Source organism: Grampus griseus (assembly GCF_964374135.1).
Source record: "Grampus griseus genome assembly, chromosome: 6".
Classification (NCBI taxonomy): domain Eukaryota; kingdom Metazoa; phylum Chordata; class Mammalia; order Artiodactyla; family Delphinidae; genus Grampus; species Grampus griseus.
Window position 1 is genome coordinate 63,559,855 of NC_139000.1, and position 21,869 is coordinate 63,581,723.

Here is a 21,869-nt window from a genome sequence, read left to right on the forward strand (position 1 = left end):
ATCTGTTTAAAGTCAAGGCACATTTTTTCAACACCAACTGTATGTTATATACTAAACTATCCTGTTGATGGAATTTTCAACTTTTTTACATAGTAACAAAGTGCTTTTACTTTTTCTTAATCTCAGGAAATTACCTTGTATTTAAACAATCAGTTTATAGTGAAAACCAAATTCTTACTAAAAGCTTGCTAATAATAACTTGTGTTATCAAAAACAAGGGAAACTCTAAATTGATTAGCATTACTAGGCAAAGCTAAACTCTACCCTGAGTCAACCTTAGATAAATGCAATTATAAACTTAAGAAGATTATTATGTAGCTAACTTTGCATATATGCATGTATGTGTGTACAAACATAAATATATATGTATATAGATATATTTATAAAGTGCTACACCATACCAGTTTAAATATTTATACAGAGATCCCATGCTAGGAAAGCAGAATTAAATACAATATCTTTTTCACAGATTTTTGTGACAGCTTTGAAATGAGATACAATGAAGAACTCTCACAGCATTTGTTTTCAAAAATTCTATTTCTCAACTGAACATTTTCTTTAAATATTACAAGAGAGCCCCCTATTGACCAAAAATGTTGGCAGTTCAGCAGAATCAGCTAACTACCACTTTACACATCCAGCCAGCATGTAATGTTAATACCTATTACCAATTCATAGCACTGAAAAAGGCTGAAAGTGGGTGAAATGAGGTATAAGGGTATCTGAAATGTGTTACTCTTTAATTAAACAAACTGGAAGGGAAATACAAACAATGAGATGTATACGGTTTATTACAGTTAGAAACAATAACAGCTACTATATTTATATTTAAGTATTTTCTATGTCAGATACTACACTGAATGCTTTACATACATTGCCTCATTTAATAAAACCACCTTAGTTCTTTTGTATATTTGGGTGCATGTTAATTCTTAGTTTTCTGCTCAAATATCTCCTTGTGAGAAAATATAGGATCTCTGGAAAAAATGACTTTGGGAGTTGACAGAACCATATGATCAAATAAAGGGATCTTCATTAAAAAGGTTTTCTTAAACTGTGTAACTCTAATATAACCTTTGTTTAAATCTGCTAAGTACTAAGATTTATTTTTTACTACCTTTTTTTTCCAAAAAGTGAATTACTTATTTCTTACCATGGACAGTGATGATCCATTCTCCTAACACAGTGGCCGCAGCGGCTGCAGTGATGGGAACGCTTTGGTCTCATCAAATTACACTTGTTACACAATTCCCAGAACTCCCTTTCTAGAGGAGGAAATTAAAATCCATTTAATAAAGGCACATGAATAATGTTGAAATTTAGCAACAAGTGTTTAGAAGAGTTTATAGGAATTCTTCGATATATATGTCTAAGTGTCCAGTGAAAATGTCTGCCAAAAATGTTGCTGCTCTATTCTATGCATGTTTTATTTTGTACGTTTCTAATTTTAAACACTATAAAAATAAGACACTATTAATAGTTAAACTAAGAGATAGAAAACAATATATTTGAGTTTAAGCATATTGCTGTAAGTAAAATTTAATGACAAAACTCCGAAGTACAACCAAATTATTACATTAAAACAGAATTATATTTAAACAAATTAATTTCTAGAAATTTATTATCTAAAGGCTCTAAAGAAGAAATAATGCTGAGTACTGGTTTCATAGATTAATAAGTCAAAATCAATCGTTATGATATTGTAAGAAAAACAGAGATGGCATCCTCCCAAACTCCCCACACGAAACCATTTTTTAAAATATTAATGAACTCATTTGGGAATGTTTATGAGAGAGGGTTGGAAAAAGATTTCAGATGGGTTTAAGAGGTACTAGAATAGTTTCAGAGGTGAAGAAGATTACAAGAAGATTACTATTTAATGGAAATAAAGGAGTCCTTTACAAAATTCTATCCTACCACCAAATAGCAATTTCCTCTAGTCTGTTGTGAAAGAGCACACAATTAAGCTTTGTGCTTAAAAACATGAAGTTTACAGGAATAAAGGGAAATGTCATTTGTTTTCATTAAGAACTGCTCTAATTAGATCCATAAAAACTCTATGGGACAGTCATCTACCAAGATAAGACAATTGTTATATAGAACATATCATTTTAATATTTCTTGAAATGGAATTTTACTTTTATAAAAATTTTTAAACTTTATATCACTTATGGAAAACTATATCCTAACCTCACTAAAAGTATGGGCATAGTAAAATTAACCTAACTCCAATACTCAGAGTGAGTATTAGTATATGCAAAATGTGACCCAGCACACAGTAGGTAGTAACTAAATCCTTGCTAAAGCATGAAAAGTTTAAAAAATTTTTTAATGAAAGATTCTAAATATAAGTAATAGAATTGTGGGTAGTTTTCAATTTTCTAAAAAGATACCCTATTTTAATTCCATTATTTCTAGTTTAATGGCCAGAAGTAATCTCAAGATACTGGAATTTTATAGTAAAGTGCTGGAAAAACATTCTGCTACCAATGTCTCTGAAGAAATCAATAAAGTATGAATAAAAGCTATATCAAATCAACTGTTCATTCCAATAATATGAAAGTTGAGAAATTATCTTTTACATTTAAAATATTTCACTTTAAAATAAAATTCTCTTCCGTTTCTTACTTACAATTCTTATTTTAATGAAAACATATTACATGAGAGAGCAACAATATTAAAGCTTAATTTAGGTACAATTGAACTATGATAATTTAACTGTTAGTGAAACAGAAATATTTCATTCGTAGCATAATACAAGGTCACAAGCATGTCACTTTTTTTTTCCCCTCTAGATGTTAGTGGATGTTAGATGTTCCCAAATATCCCAATGTTAAAACTTTGAATTCACATATTACAAGGAATATGGTCAGGAAGGAGACTCTCTTTGATGAGCCGATTTTCATTAAAAGACAACATGAAAACTTTATGTTCTTAAACCAGCCCCTTAAAAAATAAATATGGGGTATTCGCTATTGGCAATTTCAGCACATAATACTGCAAAGAATAAATTATTTATTTCATACTTAAAATGTTGTATTCTCAGAAAAGAGCGTTTGGCTAGACTCAGAGAAAGACTGTAATTCATTCTTTAGTGTAGACTATGGTTGGCAAACTACAGTCCACAGGGAAATCCAGGCCACCACCTGTTTTTGTGTGACCCATGAGGTAAGAATGTTTTTTACAAATTTAAATGATTGAAAATTATAATGATCATAACAATAATAATTTGTGGCATATAAAAATCTTGGAATTTAAATTTCAATGTCTATAAATAAAGCTTTATTTGAACACAGCTATCTATGCCCATTCATTTACATATTTCTATGGCTGCTTTTGGGTTACAATGACAGAGCTGAGGACTTGTGACAGAGACCATATGGTCCATAAAGCTAAAAATATTTGTTATCTGGCCCTTAACAGTATAGAAGAATGTGCTGACCTATGGTCTGGTACATAAATTTGTTCAAAGAAAGGGTTTGAGCCATTTAAGACTCAATTTAAGATGTAAGAATCTAAAATGAAAAATACAAATGAAAATGCACATTTTCACACACAAGTACACACACACATTTATGTTTTTAGAAAAGAAAAAAATCACTATTTTTAAAATCCAGAAATTAAAGTATCATCTATGTTTTTGCTTTGCAGAGCAAGAAAAAAAGCCATCCATCTTAACCTACCACCCTATGTATCTATAAACCATTTCTTAGTCTTCTCCCTTTTTTCTTCAGGGTTTATTCATGTCCAGATAGAATCTTGATGACTGATACATTCTGGTGTCTGATGGTCACCTACAAGACTTTTGTACTACCCATCTAACAAAATAAAAGCCTATGGGAGACAGAATCCAACTCCTAATTTATGGTAGCTATAGAAGATAAAAAATCAACAGATACATTTTTTAAAGGAAAGAAAAATCAAACATAAAACAAATAAAAGAAAAAAGGTAAACTCTATAAATGATAGATGCTCTTTAATGTAAGGTAAACAGCATCTCATTGTTTAACAGGGAACCTTATTAATGCTGTAAATGCATGAATGACTATAAAGCAAGATTTGGTTTGGTTTATCCCTCAAAAAGGAAGGAATCACCTTCTATTTGAGTCTTTTAAAAGACTCACATATGAGGAGGCCTTTTCTCAATTACTATATCTCTAATCACAAAGTAATGTTTTGGGGAGAAAAATATAACTTGCAACTACAAAAATCAATACAAGGGTTGGGTTTTAACAGAGGTTTTCTGACAGAATCGGTTGCCAGTGTAGCTCTGTAACAATACCAAGAGACTTTGGAAACATTAAAATGTGATAAATGAATGCATGTTTTTTTGGTTGGGCAAATGGGAACTCTTCACTGAAGAAAAACAGGCCAAATGTCAGTGAGACCAGATATAATGCAGATATCGTAATAGCTGGCAAGATGCCATGGTGTCCTCCATCACTGGAGTCTATAAGCTAAAGGTAACACAGCAGTTTCAGGTGGATTCAATCTGACCCACAGGTATAATCTGTTTGGTATTTATTTTAAAACGATGCTTTAAAAATTTTGAATTAGTTGCCAATATTTTTAAAAATCATGAAATGTCTCATAAAAATTGAGATTCCATATTTTCTCTTCAAAAATTGCAGTATCTAATAATACCAGGCCTGTATGACTATTTCACTGTAGCTGAATAGTGCCACTCCCTTTAGATAAGATATGAGATTTTCAACGTAAAATAGTTCCTCCCTGGCCCCTTTCACTGATTTGCAGTATCCGACAGATGTAGGCATTTGAATGTTTGACCACAGAAAACTAAAGATTTCATCAGAAATGAGTCCTGAGTTAGGAAAAGCCTGCTTCTTTGATTTTCTGATAACATTGGGTTTCAGAGTTGAAGTAGAAGATACATGTATCAGGGCTTCCCTGGTGGCGCAGTGGTTGAGAGTCCGCCTGCTGATGCAGGAGACACGGGTTCGTGCCCCGGTCCGGGAGGATCCCACATGCCGCGGAGCGGCTGGGCCCGTGAGCCATGGCCGCTGAGCCTGCGTGTCCGGAGCCTGTGCTCCGCAACAGGAGAGGCCACAACAGTGAGAGGCCAGCGTACCGCAAAAAAAAAAAAAGAAAAGAAAATACATGTATCAATATTTTAGAGAGCCTTTGGTTTAGGCTAGTAGAGAAGAGGGATTCTATACAAATTACAGAGTGCCATCCTCCCTGACCAAACACAGGTACACGCGCGCGCACACACACAATAACCGCTAAATGACAGTGATACTGCTTCTATAAATTAATAAAACTAAATATTCAAGATAATTTTCAGAAACTTCTACATAAACATCAGTGTCATATCATTTCCACTTAATCGTTAAACTTGCAAGACCAAGTAAGCCCCAAATGATGGATCTCAAAAAACAATCAGAAACTCAAGGGAGGCTATATAAGTGACTTGCCAGTTTATCTAATTTTAGAAAGAATTAGTACATTGGTTCCCAAACTTTGTGACACACTAGAATCACCTTGGATCTTTCAAAAATATGGATACCTGGCTCTCACCCCCAGATATTCTGATTTAATTAATATGGGATGTGATCTGGACATTGAGATTTTTTAAAGCTCCCCACGTGGTTCTAATGTACAGCAAGTTCGGAAACTACTATAAAAATTTTTCTGGTTCTATAACGTATAACAAAGACATATAAATTTCTTTCTAGAAGAAAGTACAGAGAGTTCTCAAAGCTTACATAGCAAATGATGGAAAAGTGAAACTTGGGAAAGAGGGTAAAGGAGGTTTACTATATCTAGCATGTAATAAAACAAGCAATACATTTGTAATTTTTTTGTGTTGCCTGAATGGTTACTATGCAATAAAGTGACCAAAAATTACCTTCATTGACACTAGAATAAAAGGCTTTCAAAATTTTCACTGAATTGTTCGAACTTGAAGAAATATAGGCAATAGTATTATAATACTACAAATATTTAAGCAATATTATATCAATAATATCATGAGGTAAGTGGCACCATCAAAAAATTCCTTTACTAAAAAAAAATATAATTTCTCAGTAATTATACAGCATTCAACAAATATTTACCTAGCAACTATTACTAAGTGACAGAGACTATTTAGGCATTAAGGATACAGTACTGAACAAATGAAGAAAACAAAACAAAGAATCTACACCCTCACAGAGGTTACACAGATCTAGAGTGGGAGGAGGGAGAGACAAATAAATAAACAAGTAAACTGAAAAGGAGAGCCAGAGAGTGGGGGATATGAGGAGTCAGCTGAGATTTGTGGTTTTAAATTGAGAAGTCTGGAAAGGAAACAACTGAGGAAAGACTTGAAAGTGGCGTTACATGACATATATAATTAATATACTAAAGGCAGTCAAATACATTAATAAAGATGATAATTCTGGCATTGTAAAACTGATAAATCTGAAAGGTACCATACCTCCATGTGGGATCTTTGGGTTCTCAGGGAGTCTTCCTGGATCAGTTATTGAGGCCCTCACTAAGGCAACCAGACAAAATATGGCAATGCCATAGAATACTTGGAAATAAACAAACAAATAAGGAAATAAATAAAATTAGTATTTACCCTTCAAAATATTTTTCAACAAGCATATCTAAAGGATAAATGTATATTTTAATTAATACCATCAGGATAAATAATTTTCAAAAATAAGATGGAAAGATGATTAATTCATTTCATTCATCAAATAATACTGCCAAGAGGATTATCTAAAATGTAGTAATTTTAAATAGTTATTTTGTATAATAATAACTGATAAACTTGTTATAAACCAGATTCTTTATTAACAGAAATTCCCTACTAATATTGGTATAAATGAATCCCTTTTAATTATTACATGTATTATATTTGACAGAATCAAAGCAGCATTTTTATTTTTATTTTTATTTATTTATTTTTTTTTTGGCAGTACGTGGGCCTCTCACTGTTGTGGCCTCTCCCGTTGCGGAGCACAGGCTCCGGACGCGCAGGCTCAGCAGCCATGGCTCGCGGGCCCGGCCTCTCCACGGCACGTGGGATCCTCCCAGACCGGGGCACGAACCCGTGTCCCCTGCATTGGCAGGCGGACTCTCAACCACAGCGCCACCAGGGAAGCCCCAAAGCAGCATTTTTAAACCTATTCTACAATTAAACTTTTCATTAACTCTAAGTAGCTAGCTTCAAAATTACACTGGGTTAGTGATGTTCAATTGCTCTTTTCAATAGATCTTAAGAGAGTTAATTTGAAAATAAAGAATCTAGAAATTTTTGTGTTTTAAAATGAATAACTAGAAAAAATAACAGTAAAGGAAAATATATTCATTCATCATAATTCTACCTTTTAGATGAAAAAGAAATAGGCATTTTGTTGGGGGGATAAAGGCACTGCACCTGTAATAGGAAACTTAGTTCAAGTGCTAACTCCAGGACTGACTGCATGGTATTGGTCAGTTTTATCATTTGTAAAACAGATTATACTTCCCACAGCTCTTATGAGATCAAAATGACATAATGTACATGAAAATGATAAATGCCATGTACATGTAAATCATATCACTTCAATCTTATTCTTTTAATCATAAGCAAACCATCACCATTAAACTATAGGAGAAAATAATTATCCAGAAGTTCAAAGTATTATCATAATCAAAATCATAATCAATAACTTTTATATCATGAAACTTTTTCTCAATAATGTGTATCATAATCATTCTTAAAACTCCTTCCACATTTGCAATAAGTATATAACAGAAACATTAAAAATACACACAGACCTACACAAATAGCACTATTGTGCCAGTCTTTTATTAAACAAAATGGTCTTTATATATTTTGTAGAGTTAGGTATGAAGATATCACATTTATCTAACCCTGCAAAATATATAAAGGCCATTCTTTTTAAAAATGTCCATAATTTAGTAAATAACTTCATATTAATAGCACTGAATAATGTTAAAAGGAAGGTTATTATAGTGGTATTTTACTCCAAAAACATTCACAATGAGAAAAAGCTTTAATTATCCAAAGAAATAAATAAAGATCTAGAAACTTACTTATTATTAATATGCCTGGAATATGTCCTTCTTCATAGTGAGGAAAGAGGACAATTTTGGGAATTAAAACAAAGTTGTATAACCAGACAAAGACAATCAAACCCATGCAGCACCAACCATGTGGGTCAGCAACAAAGTGAATCCGGAGACCCATTTTGCAGTCCTATGACTGCCTGCCAACCCACAAGGAAAGATCAACCTAAGGAAAGGGAAAAAGAAAAATTTACTTATATAGGAAAAATTATTTGAATAAAACAAAACTACCTTTTTGGCAACTATAAAATGACACTTAAATTTTCTTTCTATGTATATTTTTGACAAAATAGAACACTTTGGAAAACAAAGGGAAGTTTCAGCCTATTAAAATTTCACCATAAGCTTCAAATAATTTAATTTCAATTTTCATATGAATTGGAATCACAGAGTATAAACTGGCATTACCTTCTGAAGTTAAACACAAGTCTGCCCTTAACTCAGCAATTCCATGTGTAAATTCAAGAGAAATGAGTGCACATATTCACCAAAAGATATGATTAAAACTACAAAAAGGTTTTATACATAAGACTAACTGATAGTAATACAAGTCAAAAGAGTGCTCATCTTGTGGTGGGAGGGGTGTTTATTAATTGGGAAGGGAAATGGGGGAAACTCTGGGGAGCTAGAGATGTTCTAGATGTTGACCTGTTGCCTTACAGATATCTACATATGTAAAAACTCACTGAGCTATATACACTTAAGATTTGTTCAATTTAATTTAATTTTAAACCACAACAAAATGCTTAAAAATCATTTTGAAAAATTATAATAAAAAGTGAGAAGTAATTACAAATTGCCAAAAATACTTAAATTCATGGAATGAAGCCCAACTAATATTACTATCAATTCGAGAAGACTCCTGCTTAAATGGGGCTTTTTTCAGTCCAGTGTTAACAAAATGCTAATAGGCCTCACAATGAGAGGCTTAAAGATACTTCAACATATGGTATTTAAAAAGTGACCTAGGGCTTCCCTGGTGGTGCAGTGGTTGAGAGTCCGCCTACCGATGCAGGGGACACGGGTTCGTGCCCCGGTCCGGGAGGATCCCGCATGCCGTGGAGCGGCTGGGCCCGTGAGCCATGGCCGCTGAGCCTGCGCGTCTGGAGCCTGTGCTCCGCAACGGGAGAGGCCACAGCAGTGAGAGGCCCGCATACCGCAAAAAAAAAAGTGACCTAAAATATATCCTTACTTTAGTAGCTATAATTTATAAACCTTAAATAATAAATTACTATATGAGGTCTAGGGGGCAACTTTTTTACCTAAAATACAATGGAATAATACAATAATACACTAGGACAATGTTTCTCAAACCTATAAGCAAACTGGAATCAGTTGAGGAGCTTTTTAAAAATACTTATTCCCAGGCCTCATTCCAGATGTACTGAATCATAATTCTTTACAGAGTAATGCTCAAAAACCTATAAAATGTTCTAAAATGCTCCCCAGGTGTCTCGATACAGCTGACGGGTATCCAGGAACCACGGATCCAGGAGCTTCACTAAGACTTCAATGTACAGCAATGAGCTGAACTCAGTTCAACAAATATTCATTGAGCCTCCACTATATACTAGTCACTTGCTAGACACTGTAGATACAATGATGAATAAGACATGGTCTTTGCTTAAAGGAACTAACAGTCTAATTGGGAAAAGAGCCATAAAATGGGTTTAATATAATACATTCCAGGGATGTGGACAAGATCTTACTATAGGCACAGAAAGATGGGGACTGATTAAATCAGGGCAAGACCCCCCTGCAGGGGAGGGAACTGAGTTCAATCTTAAAAGAGTAAAAGTTATCCAAGCAAAGAAAAGTGACAACAATACTGCAAACAGAAGGAAGAGCAGGAGGTAGACAAGAGTAAAAATTGTAGGAGGTATTACAAACTGCCATGATAAATCACAAACCTTTCAGTGGAGAGCAAGTGGTAAGAAATAAAGGGCTATATCATGATGGATACAAAGATGCCATTCTTAGGCACTGGAAAGCTACTAAAGCAGGCGGGTAACATAATGAGGTTCATATTTTACATAAAGGATTAAAGCTCTGGTGTGGAGGATGAAATTAAAGACAAAGATCATTTAGGCTACGAGAAGGCAAAAGCCAAAATTAGTTTTGGAGAGATTAACTGAAGAAACAGAATCAAACCAGTAAGCTTCTGGAGGATGACTCCCAGATTTCCAGCTTATATCCCAGACTACTTCATTCTAAGGATAATTTATCATCAGTTGAAGAGCCTCAGGGTACTACCCTTTAGAGGCCTTGCCAATGTTCTTTAAAGTTACAAAGCTACCAGAACAAAGAAAAAAAGATTAAGGATTAATTTTAAAAGAATACCCCTATCCTGTTATCCCTAGAACCTGGAAACACTGGGACAGCAGAAAAAAAGACAAGAACTCAAACTCACCACCCAACTCTTTAAATCAGATATGGTCTCAGTAGCACTTATGTATGAATTTTAAAATAGGAATAATGCCTAGGCCTTTAAAAAAGTAAAAGTTGAACTTCATTACCTTTTAATTTAAAAATTAAAAGACCTATCAGTATCGTTAAAGTGAGGAAAGTCACAGAGGATTTAATTTTCTAGGGATGATTATTTTAAAAGCTAAATGAACTCAAATACAAATGACAAGCTATCAACATACCTAAAAAGAGAAACATTAAAAAGAATGTTTATTTTTATAGTCTTGCCAACCATCAAGTGCTAAAAGAATGACAGAAGGCTCTGTCTCTCAACATGTTCAATATCATTAACTTCATGTACTTTCTTTCTTTTAATGTTTCAGTTCCATTCACGACTAAAAAAACAGACAATGAATTCCAGTAACTATACAGAACAGAGTAATTTCGTTGCTTATTTCTAAATGTATTAGTATTAGAAACAGAAAAGCATACAAGCCAGCAAAACAAGTAGCAAAATTATCAAACACTCATTTGTTTTTTTAAACTCTATTTTTATTCTCCTCTACCAGAGAATAACAAATTTTTCTTATCACTGCAAGAGTTCCTCACAACAGAAACTATAAATGAAAAGTATAGTTAAAAATGTGTCTGTTTTTCCTGGATATAAACATACACAGACAACAAACTCTAAAAGAACAAGCATCTCCAAGGAAAAGTGCACTAAGGAGAGAAAAATAAAACAATGAACAAATAAGATGTTGAATACTTTTTAAAATACCTGAGTAGTGAAAATTAATCCACATAATTAGTGCCACATAATCCTTACAACTAGATTGTAGAAAAGAAAACAGTAGCCTTCCAAGAGCTCCAAATCAGATTACAACCAGAAACGTGTAACTGGTAAAGTTGCAGGATCACTCCACTCAGTTATTATCTACCAGGCGCGGCTCACGGCTGAACAGAAACTATTACACATCCTGAGCAACAACCAAACTGAACACAATGCTGCTACTCAGTCTTAAGGGTGGCATCTGTAAATACTTGCATCAGCTAGAGAATCCAACATATTAATCTGTATATTAAATGGTGAGCTCATAACTCTTTGATGTAACTAGTGGACACACTGGTATTTCAACATTTTTGAAGATTGATATCTGGTAACTATACTTGAGTGCCCTCACTTCATTAATGATGTAAATTACTACAGCACGACTTTTTTTTTAAAGAAATTATAACTCAACTCTAATAAACTAGACTAGTAAATATTCACAATGTTCAAACTACTCTGGTAGGAAACCACCTTTCCCTTTTTTGCCTTTTCAGGCAACAAAATTTCACCACATATTTTCCTCAGGAAGAATACTGAAGTCACTATGAAAAGAAAGTGACAGAAAACTATTGCATGACAGAAAACTATAACACCAGAATGCAGATTTTAAAAAGTGAGCCAAAATAATTTACAAGAAATGGAGCCAAATGAATATCTCTAAACTTGCAGTTTTATATGACTCGCCACCTCAGCCAGTGGTCTTATTATTGTTCCATGAATATGAAAAATATATTCCCTCTCTCATTCCTTCTGTCCAAAATGTCTCTACCATTTTGTCTACTCTATTTAAATTCAACTCACACTTCAAGGTCAATTTGAATCTCACTCGCCATATGAAATGTTTCCTGGCACCTTAGTTCACAGTGATTTTTCCTTCTCTTCAAAATTCCAAATAAAAAGCAAAACTAGTAGAAGAATATAGCAAGTGGTTTTATAATCTTAGAATGAGGAAGATCTTCAACAAGACCCATAAGCCACCTTTGACCACATAAAGATGAAAATTTCTGAAGTTCAAAACACACCAGAAACAGAATTAAAAGACAAAGCATCCCTGGAAAAAAAGAATATACCATATGACTAGTAAGAGTCATACAAAGTAAATACACAGAGAGGCAATTCACAAAAGAAAAAAAAATCCAGTGGTTAATCATTACTGATTAGGAAAACGTGAAATCACTAGGTATATTATTTACCCTTAGTACTGACAAAATTCTAGAAAGACAGGTGACACCCAATGTTGAAAGGGAACAGAGAAAAGGACAATCTCATCCATTGCTGATATGTATGTAAACTGACTGGGGAGAGGGGGAAGGAAGTATACTGATGTCTGCAATTTACTTTCAAATGGATCCCCTAAAAATGGACTGATGTGTGGACAGAGAGATGGATGAGTATGTGATGTAGTTCAGTAAAATATTAGTTGTAGAATCTAGGTGATGGGTATTCAGATGTCCATTGTATAACATGTTTCTTTTTTTGTTAGAAAAAAAATATGTATAAGTAATTTCTGTATGGGTGGAAGAAAACACATCTACCAAACTGTTAACAGTGGTTACCACTGGGCTGAGGAAGGAAAGAGTAGTGAGAAGGAATGCTGTCACATTTTATACATATATTTATGTGTTCATGTAAGTTTATTAATAGACATATGTACTTCTAAATTCTTCTCGACCAACTGAAAAATAAAGATAGCCAATAAGGTGTGATTTGACACTACAACCTCACAAACAAAATTTTTACTTTTAGCGTCTCTTTATCACTATGTATTATCCTTATATGAAATGCTTTTAAAATTAATATCTTTAAAAATGCAGCACAGAAGCATCAGCTGTAAAGCCATATAAAACTTATAATTCAGGAAGATGTTTCTGAAACTTGTATTATTTACAGATTTTTTTCTCTATGGAAAAAGCCTTATTTAAGAAAATGTGTAGTTAAAAGATAATACGAAAATTTTATATAAACATAAAGCAACTATCATTTTTTTTGCAAATGAAAGATTGTTAAATTCATCTAAACAAAACACTTTAAGGATACTACGCCGCACAATTCAGAAACATATTCCCATTAAAATTAAATGCACTTACCACCTGCAAATTCACTGAGATGTGTTGTAATTTTTCTGGTACTTGCATTTAGAGGTTTTATCTTGATTCATTCTTTTTATTATATCCCAACAAATGGATCTCTCCTCAAGAGCAGTTCTCCGTGCAAATCTATTAATGGTTTAACAAATAATATCTCACAACAAAGATAAAAACTGTAAGCAACTAAATATTCTAACTGTAAAAAATGTCAATTACAAAAAAAAAAGTTTAAATTTAGAAATAAAGTGATTCAACTCCACTTAATTCTATGCTTTCATATCTAATCCAGCCAGCCCCCCAAAATCTTTATTTGATTACCATTATACATGAACGTTCTACGTTCTCTCTTTTGAAACCACTCAGTTCCCATAAAATCAAATTAGTATTACATGTTCAGCATTTGGGCTTCATCAGACTTACTGACCACAAATCACAAAATGACAATACATTCTGAGGTCACTGATGTGACAAAATCCAATGTAATATCTATCAAGATATTAGGCCTGGACTATCTAATCACAATTGATAAACATAAAATAAAGAGTTTAAAATAGAAGCACATATTAGTTTAAATGTTTTAAGAAAAAAGTTATCCTCCTATAATGAAACCATTAAGAGAATCAACCATTAAAGTTAGTTTCTACAGTTCAGGCTTAAACAATAATACTGTAAAGAGTTCTAGAAAACATATACTGATTCAGTATCTCACTAATTCTATCACTATCTATATTACTACGCCTTGGCACTGGTATAGATAAAAAAGAGACCCTCCCTATTCTCAATAGAGACAAACTAGTAAACAGACATGATCAATACCAAGTAAGACAAAGTAAGACAGAGGGCAAGGGGGCAATAATGCATCTCATACAGGAAGGGTATTGGTTCATGGAACTTTTCAGTTATGTAAATATTTGTGTGTACAAGGTTGCAATAAAAAATTTCTTTTGGTACGTTACCATCAGGAAAAGATTTCTGGAGAGAGCAAAACCTGTGGATGAAGCATCGAGGCTCTTCTGAACAAGAGAGCGGAGTACGCAAAGGTATAAGGGCAGGCAAAGAAAATCTAAGTAAACTGAAATGACTAGAGTCATTGCATATAGAAGAATGGGATAAAACGCATTTAACCTTTCGAACACAAGCATCTTTAAGAAATATAGTTCAGGACATCTGGTAATATATACACAGAAATATATGAGATATGTGAGTATATATTTCACATATATAAAATATATAACTGAAAAAGTTTAATGAAGTGATATTCACCCTGACTATATGTGACGTACTCTGATACCGTACTATTTTATTATATTTCACTTTAATAAAAATATATAATGCTGGTCACAGCCGACTAGACTGATTTCATGACCTACAAGAAGAGAGTGATCTAAGAATAAAAAACACTGTTAAACCATGCCAATGAGTTTGGACTTCACCCTGAAGAAAGTAGTTTGGAAAGTACTGAAGGATTAAAGGCAGAAGAATGCCATGATGAAATGTGCACTTTGGAAAGAAGAGCAACACTTTGAAGAATGAACTTGGGTGGATGGATAAAGCTCCAAGACTGACTATATGGAATAAGCTAGGCTTACTGGTTATTCAGGTGAGAAATGAGGGCACATGGTAAGTACCCCAAAAACAGTAACTTCTAAAGGAAGTGGGGAGGGGAGGGGGGTGAGGAAGGAACACTTAAGACAGGAGGTATGCTGGAAAAGGGCAGAATAAGAACTTAATGAGTAAAACTGATAGGACGTCGTGATCAATCATGCAAAGGGCAGATGCTAGGATGACTCCCAAGTTTTTGGCTTAGGGTCTTGCTGAATGGTGGTACCATTCTCCAAGAAAGGAGATAAAGGACAAATTGTGAGTTTGTTATGCATACTGCTTACCACAGCAATAGGAATCTATTACATACTGAGGATGTGGGAAAAAACATCAAAATCATTATCATTACATTTCCATTCCCCTTACAGACTTTTTTTTTAAACTGTACTTTCTCCCAGGGTCACTTTTTCTATGGTCCATGATTGTTAGATTGTGATATATATATAACTTGTTTATACTCTAACTTTCTAAGCTAATTTAGAGTGGTCTCTTTGGCTGCACATTTGCTTCTTAGAGACAAAATACAGAATGATTTAGTAAAGGAGCTGCTACTCTAGTGGCAATGAATGAATTCATCTTCTTCTAGAAAAGATCTCAAGCAGAATTAAGTGTGGTACGATGAAGTGCTCTGAAACATGGCCAAAGTCAGTAATTCTGCTAAAGCTATGACTCTAGGGTGGCTTCTTACTGTTGCAGCAAAACAGTAGTTTCCATCAGTAACATTAGGTAACAGCACAAGTCAACCGTCCATGAGTCAAACCCTAGTCACTCACTGGCTTAAAACCAAGGAAAAAATCCTACTTTACATTTACAGTTATCAGAACTAAATCACAGCCATAGCATCCAAAATGAGATGAACGTTTTATCTAGTTCAGCATCGCCATCACTGTGGAATCAAATCTCACCCACGTGATATAAAAGCAATTCTAGTCTTAAAAACCCAAGAAATTTTGTGATAACAAAGAATATCTCAAAGTTCTGTAACTACAAAATGTTAAGTATTTTTAACATTGCTACATCTGAGACTGCAATCAACAATTTACAGGGCAAACCAAAAAAAAAAAAAAAATCCCCCCGAGGGTCAAAACAAAATGGTTAATATACAAATATATAAAATTTTTAAATATATAAAATTTAAACCTTATAACTGCAGCTTAAAATGAATCTTACATATTTATACAGCTATTTAATTTCTGATTTTATCAACTCTGAAAAATTGGTCAAGTAATTCTACCTAAAATATCAGGATATAGCTGTCTTTAATTAGCCAAAGAGGTAATTCAATTTTTAAAATATCAGAGGTATTCAGTTTATTTCAATAGAGTAGGAAATTAATCTTATACAGACACTTAAGAGAGCCACATTCAAATTATGAAACAGCCTCTTATTAGCTCTCCAAACTTCAGTTTCTTTTCAAGCTTCGGTTTAACCATCTCTAAAATGGTAATAAAATATCAACACACAAGGTGGTTGTCATACTTAAAAGAGAAATTGCCTGGCAAATGATAAGCACCTCCAACAATGGCAACTTTAAAGGGGCGTTTGTGGGGGGTGGTGGAGGACAGGGGGGACTAAAGATGAGTTGTACATCTAGTCTTACAAACTCCAGGATGAAACAGTGTTTCTGGGTCACCATCATTAAATACAATTTAGCTATACCCAGCTGCCTACCTTCTCTAACACTGAAGTCTGAGAACTTGTCAGAGATGAGAAACCTCAGATAGGACAGTACACAGCCTTTTCCCTCGCATCACACTATAAGCATGTAGGGAGGTTGTATTTCCACAAGGCTGGCGTGAGGTCTCTTCAAGCAGAAAACCAAAAATAGAGATCTGATCTAAAATAGAGTGACTGAACTAAAGCCTGTAAACTAAATCTCTTTCAGGTAAAAGTGGAAGGACTGGGAAATTAAGCAATGAAGCATGGCAGAAAACCAGGACGTGATTTCAAAAGCTAAGGAAGAATGCAGAATTAAAGTAGGGAATTCTGACCCAATTGCTCAGTTCTCCAGGAAGACTGTTAAAATGTGGGTAGACAAAGTGTCAAAGCATATCAAACCTGTACCATCAATGGTTTCAAGAATCCACTTCCTAGAACAAGTCTTTAAATCACTATATTCTGGGCAGAACTGAACGTAAGCTGTTGCTCTTCTGTGTACCCGCCTCGTGAGTGAAAAAAATGTAAATTAATACCTTTATTAAAAGTATTGCACTACAACGACACACTTCTTCAGAATCTCCCAACAAAAAGTAAAAATAACTGGGAAGGTGTGTGATGATATGAATTAAAGACTACCAAATACTGTTTCAATCAGTACAAAATGTCTAGGCAGGGCTCTTCATTTAGGAAGGTATGGGTGTGGGAAAAAGGACAGGACAGGCAAGGGAAGAACTGGAGTTAAATGCAGGGTAGGAACAGAAGGCACGGGTAACCTTTGCTCCAAAAACAGCACAAGGAAAAAACTTCAGCTACAGTAAAAGCCAGAAGTTAGACTCTGGCATTTCCTGGGTGTGAATCAGACATGTTCTTCCATGAGGAAAGGCAAGCCAGCTACTTACCTCTATCTAGTACTCACTGCACCAAGAACAGATTGAAAAAAAGAACACACAAACCAAAAGGCTAAATTAGATTTCCTTCACACCAGGCTTTACCAGAGCAGACATGATTTAAAACCAATAACACTAAAAGAAAAAAAATCTCTCCTTGCTTGCTGAAGTTGAAAATCCTGCAGCAGGTAAAAAAGTTATTCATTCCATAATTACAGATAAAAGGCTTAAAATCAGAAGCCTGGTTGAGATCACAGTGGAGCACATTAAGTTAAAATTGAATGAATCAGTGAGTAGTAAAATACTAATTTTTACCTAACTTGCCCTTTTGTGGAAGTGGCAGCAACAGAGAGATGAAGAGAGCAGAAACCTATTCAGTCTCTTAAATGGATCAAGTCAATCTACCTGAGAGGAAAAGCACAGGGAAAGAAGAGGCCTAAAAGGCAGAAGACAAACTTTGAAAATACCACGTTTCTTCCCATGGTACATCAAAAGAGGGAAATAAGTAAATAATCTACCATCACTTTAAGATATTTTGGGGAAGGTAGCTACCATGGAGAGCAGTGCTATTTCATGTCTATTAAGATATGCTTTTTAAACTAGGCTAACTCAATTTACCAAAGATTCTTAACCAAAAAAAGCACTACTCTGAGAGACCATGGACATATATACACTACCAAATGTAAAATAGATAGCTAGTGGGAAGCAGCCGCATAGCACAGGGAGATCAGCTCGGTGCTTTGTGACCACCTAGAGGGGTGGGATAGGGAGGGTGGGAGGGAGATGCAAGAGGGAGGAGATATAGGGATATATGTGTAGGTATATAGCTGATTTCACTTTGTTATAAAGCAGAAACTAACAAACCATTGTAAAGCAATTATACTCCAATAAAGAAACAAAAAATCACCACTCTGATAATAAGCAAGACTGGTGTTTTTCCATTTTTCTTCATGTTGTTCACCTATAGTTTTTACTTATTCAAAGCAAAACATTTTCAACTTTAATAAGAGGTATTAATTCATTGATTATTCTACTACATGCTACGATGCCGTTTATACTTAGTGCATTTGAAAAGTTGAAACTGAGCCCTAATGTTTTACTAAAGTAATATAAAATGTCTTCATTCCTTAATATAAAAGTAAAACTGAGCTTAAGGAACAACCTCCTGGTAATAAAAAGAGCTTTTCCTCCGCCTTCCCTGTTATGCCTGGTAGTACTGATAACACCACTATGTAGCCTTCTACACTGAAAAAGATTTTATTGACTCACATTCAATTACAATTCCTGAAAAAAAGCTCCATGGAGACATTACTAGACTTCTAAATTCATTTCTTCACTAATACACGACATTATTCTATCCATGTGCTTTTCCACAGGTTCTGAATCAGTCTCTATGAATTAGAGAAATCAGGCAGTGGGTAAATAAGTAAAAAATTTTATGATTCACTGGTTACTTCTTTAGAACATACCTGTTAAGCTGATGGTTACATGTTTGCATTTTTAAATGCTTAAATTTCTTTTTATTAAGTAAAACACCCCAGAGATAGGCAATGTGACACCGTTTTATTTAAAATATGCTCTAGTTCATTTATTCCAACTACGGCTTCGAAAGTACGTTAAATTTAACAGAAGTCACAACAGTTTGAAGGGACTTAATATAATCCTATTGTTTTACCTCCAAAATGAGGAATTCTGGAATAGTACTACACCAAATATTATTCTAAAAGTATAGAATTATACATTTTTTGGTTATATTTTGATACAATTTTACTAATACTTCTTCAGGTAAATGTTTTAAAAGTAACTTTAACATGTTAAAGGGTCTTAAATTATTTACAAACTTAGCATATGCCAAGTAAGGATGGAAAAGCTAAAATAAGCATTAAAGAATTTATCCTGACTTCCTGGTTGTATAGATGAAAAATGGCATGGGTCACTGACCTACCCATGACCCCACAGCTAAATAGTGACAGCAATGGAACTAAAATCTAGTTTTTCTTTCCACGACACCAAATCATTTGGTTCCTTCTTTCCAACTGATTTCTCATCTCTTCAAAAATCTTTTTTGCCATGACAACTTAGCACACCTACGGCAAAATAAAGCATCTCTCTGGATTTTATCTTTAAAATAAATAAAATCTAAAGAGTTGGAAGGATTTAACAAGATATTACACCAAAGGCCTGTTAGTTCAGGAATGGCATATACTAAGCAATCATCAGATGATAATTATTATTACTTTTTATTACAAGGAAGGCAGTGAATTTTTTAAAGTACACATATTAGGCCTTGGATCCATCTGACAAATATTTTTAACCTGCATGCTTAATTATCGTTAGTTGTCATGATTTTATACTGTAACTTTACACTATGATTTATGACCTGCTCACAACGACCTTGATTTTTTTTTCCTCTTGTACTTTTATAGACTGCTATATAGCAATATTTTCAAGTAATAAACTGGTCAGGTTTTCTTAGCCCTAGAGATACAGACATCCTCCACTGACTCACAAGGGATCTTAAAATACGCTCCAAATACAGCTTGAGAAAGAGCACAACTTTAAATGGACTCCCCAGTTAAAATTTAGCGGTCTGTTACAGTGAATGGTAACAAGTGCAAACTGCTGCCATCCATAAGCCATTTTCTTAAAACCACTCTTGAATCTGGGGGAGGGAGGCAGAAGGTCAGTAAAGGAGCAAACTATTTCTCCTCCTGCAAGTCTTCTGAAGCCTCACCCAGCGATCTGGAAATGAATGAAAGGCTGTGATGGCAAGGATAAATCCCAGATCCCTATGCAGGTCTCCGGGCGCAGGTACAGAGAGAGAAACTACAGTTCACACGCGAGAAACTCAGGGCAAAGGTTTTTTTTAATTAAACACACACACACACACACACACACACACACACACACACACGAAAAACTACCCCAAATCATCTTGACTGGAGCACGAACCCACCCACCACCAGTTATAGGAGGGGCACTTGGCGGGCGGCTGCAGCTCTGGCTGAAGATGCTGGGAGAAAGGCCAGGCCCCAGGCGGGCAGGGCACGCAGAAGACCCGGGGTTCTGAGCGGGAGCGAGGGCAGGTGCGGGCAGGGAACAGGGCGCGGAACAGGGGCGCAGCCAGGGGCGGGCGGCCGGGCGCCGGGCTGCAGGGGCCGGGGGCGGGGGGGCGGCCGTGGCGTTCTCGTGCCTGCACACACTCACCGGCGCCGGGGGCTCGCCTCTCCCCGCCGCTGTTCTCGCGGCCGCCGGCAGCTCTTCCCCCTCCACCTCCGCTTCTTCCCCCTCCGCCTCCTCCTCCTCCTCTAGTCCCGCCGCCACCGCCCTAGCCGGGCCGCGCTCCCCTTCCGCTTCCGGGAGCCAGAGCGCCGGGACCGGCGGGTTAGGTGTGCGCCGCCCGCGCGGTGGAGTGACCGGCTGCCGCCGCCGCCGCCGCGGTCCCAGCTGGGCGCCCGGGAGCCGCGATGGGAGCCGCCGAGGGCCTAAAGACCAGAAATCGCGCCTCGAGCACGCGGAGACGCGCCGCGGCAATGTGCCCTGCCGGACAGCCATCACCCGAACACCCGTACCTGACGCACCTCGGCGCCGCCGCCCTCCCCGGCTGCCACCTTCCCAGCTCTGCCCACGCTCTCCTCCTCCTTCCACACCATTGTCCCCGCTCTCCTGAGTGACTGGAGAAGGGCCTTTCTTTAAGGATCGCATTTATCCTCCTTCCGTACTTCGGGAAGGATGCCCCACGGGCCTCTCTACCCCTAACGCGCTCTGGATGTCCTCTGGTACCTTGCTTCAAATTGCAGTCCCCAGCATCAGCATCCTCTGGGAACTTGTTAGAAATGCACCGTTTCAGGCCTGCTGAATCAGTATCTGTATTTTAACAAGATCTACAAATGATTCCTACATGTGCACCTTAAAGATTGAAAAGCACTGGCCTGTAGTGAATGGTCTTGCCCACTTCAAGAGCCACAGTTGCCCAAGACATCCATGATTTTTTCGTATTCCTGTCAGCAACCAAAATCCATACTGAAACAAGCTTTACTTAGTGTTTCAGATGCCATCCAAAAGTTGCTGGCTTTCCCATCCCTCCAACCTAGGAAAAATAAATTGACTCTACACTGCAAATAATCCAACTCCCAATCTCAATTCGTATCTTCATCAAACATCAGAGACATGCTAATACCTTCCCTCTTCCCACTCACCTCAGCTGAACAATACTTTGGGAAGGTTAAAATGTTTGCAGTAACCTGGAACTAGAGCTTTGTGACTGCATGCCATGGGAGGAATAATGTGGGAATGGAAGAAATACTACCTGCT

The 21,869-nt window shown here is 35.9% G+C and overlaps 1 protein-coding gene across 2 annotated transcripts in view; it reads right to left on the bottom strand.

Moving 5' to 3' along the window:
• ZDHHC21 (zDHHC palmitoyltransferase 21) overlaps nucleotides 1–20,945 on the bottom strand; it is a 69,039-nt gene extending 48,094 nt beyond the window's left edge. The window contains exons 1-5 of one of the 2 annotated variants that reach the window (XM_082657495.1): nucleotides 20,763–20,945; nucleotides 13,408–13,536; nucleotides 8,053–8,251; nucleotides 6,440–6,538; nucleotides 1,154–1,265 (exon numbers count right to left, since the gene is read on the bottom strand). In XM_082657495.1, the coding sequence (XP_082513621.1) occupies nucleotides 1,154–1,265; nucleotides 6,440–6,538; nucleotides 8,053–8,206 (365 nt within the window). In that variant the 5' untranslated portion in view covers nucleotides 8,207–8,251; nucleotides 13,408–13,536; nucleotides 20,763–20,945. The remainder of the gene's footprint in view (nucleotides 1–1,153; nucleotides 1,266–6,439; nucleotides 6,539–8,052; nucleotides 8,252–13,407; nucleotides 13,537–20,762) is intronic. The other variant, XM_082657496.1, reaches the window with a different exon arrangement.
• Nucleotides 20,946–21,869: the final 924 nt, after the last annotated feature.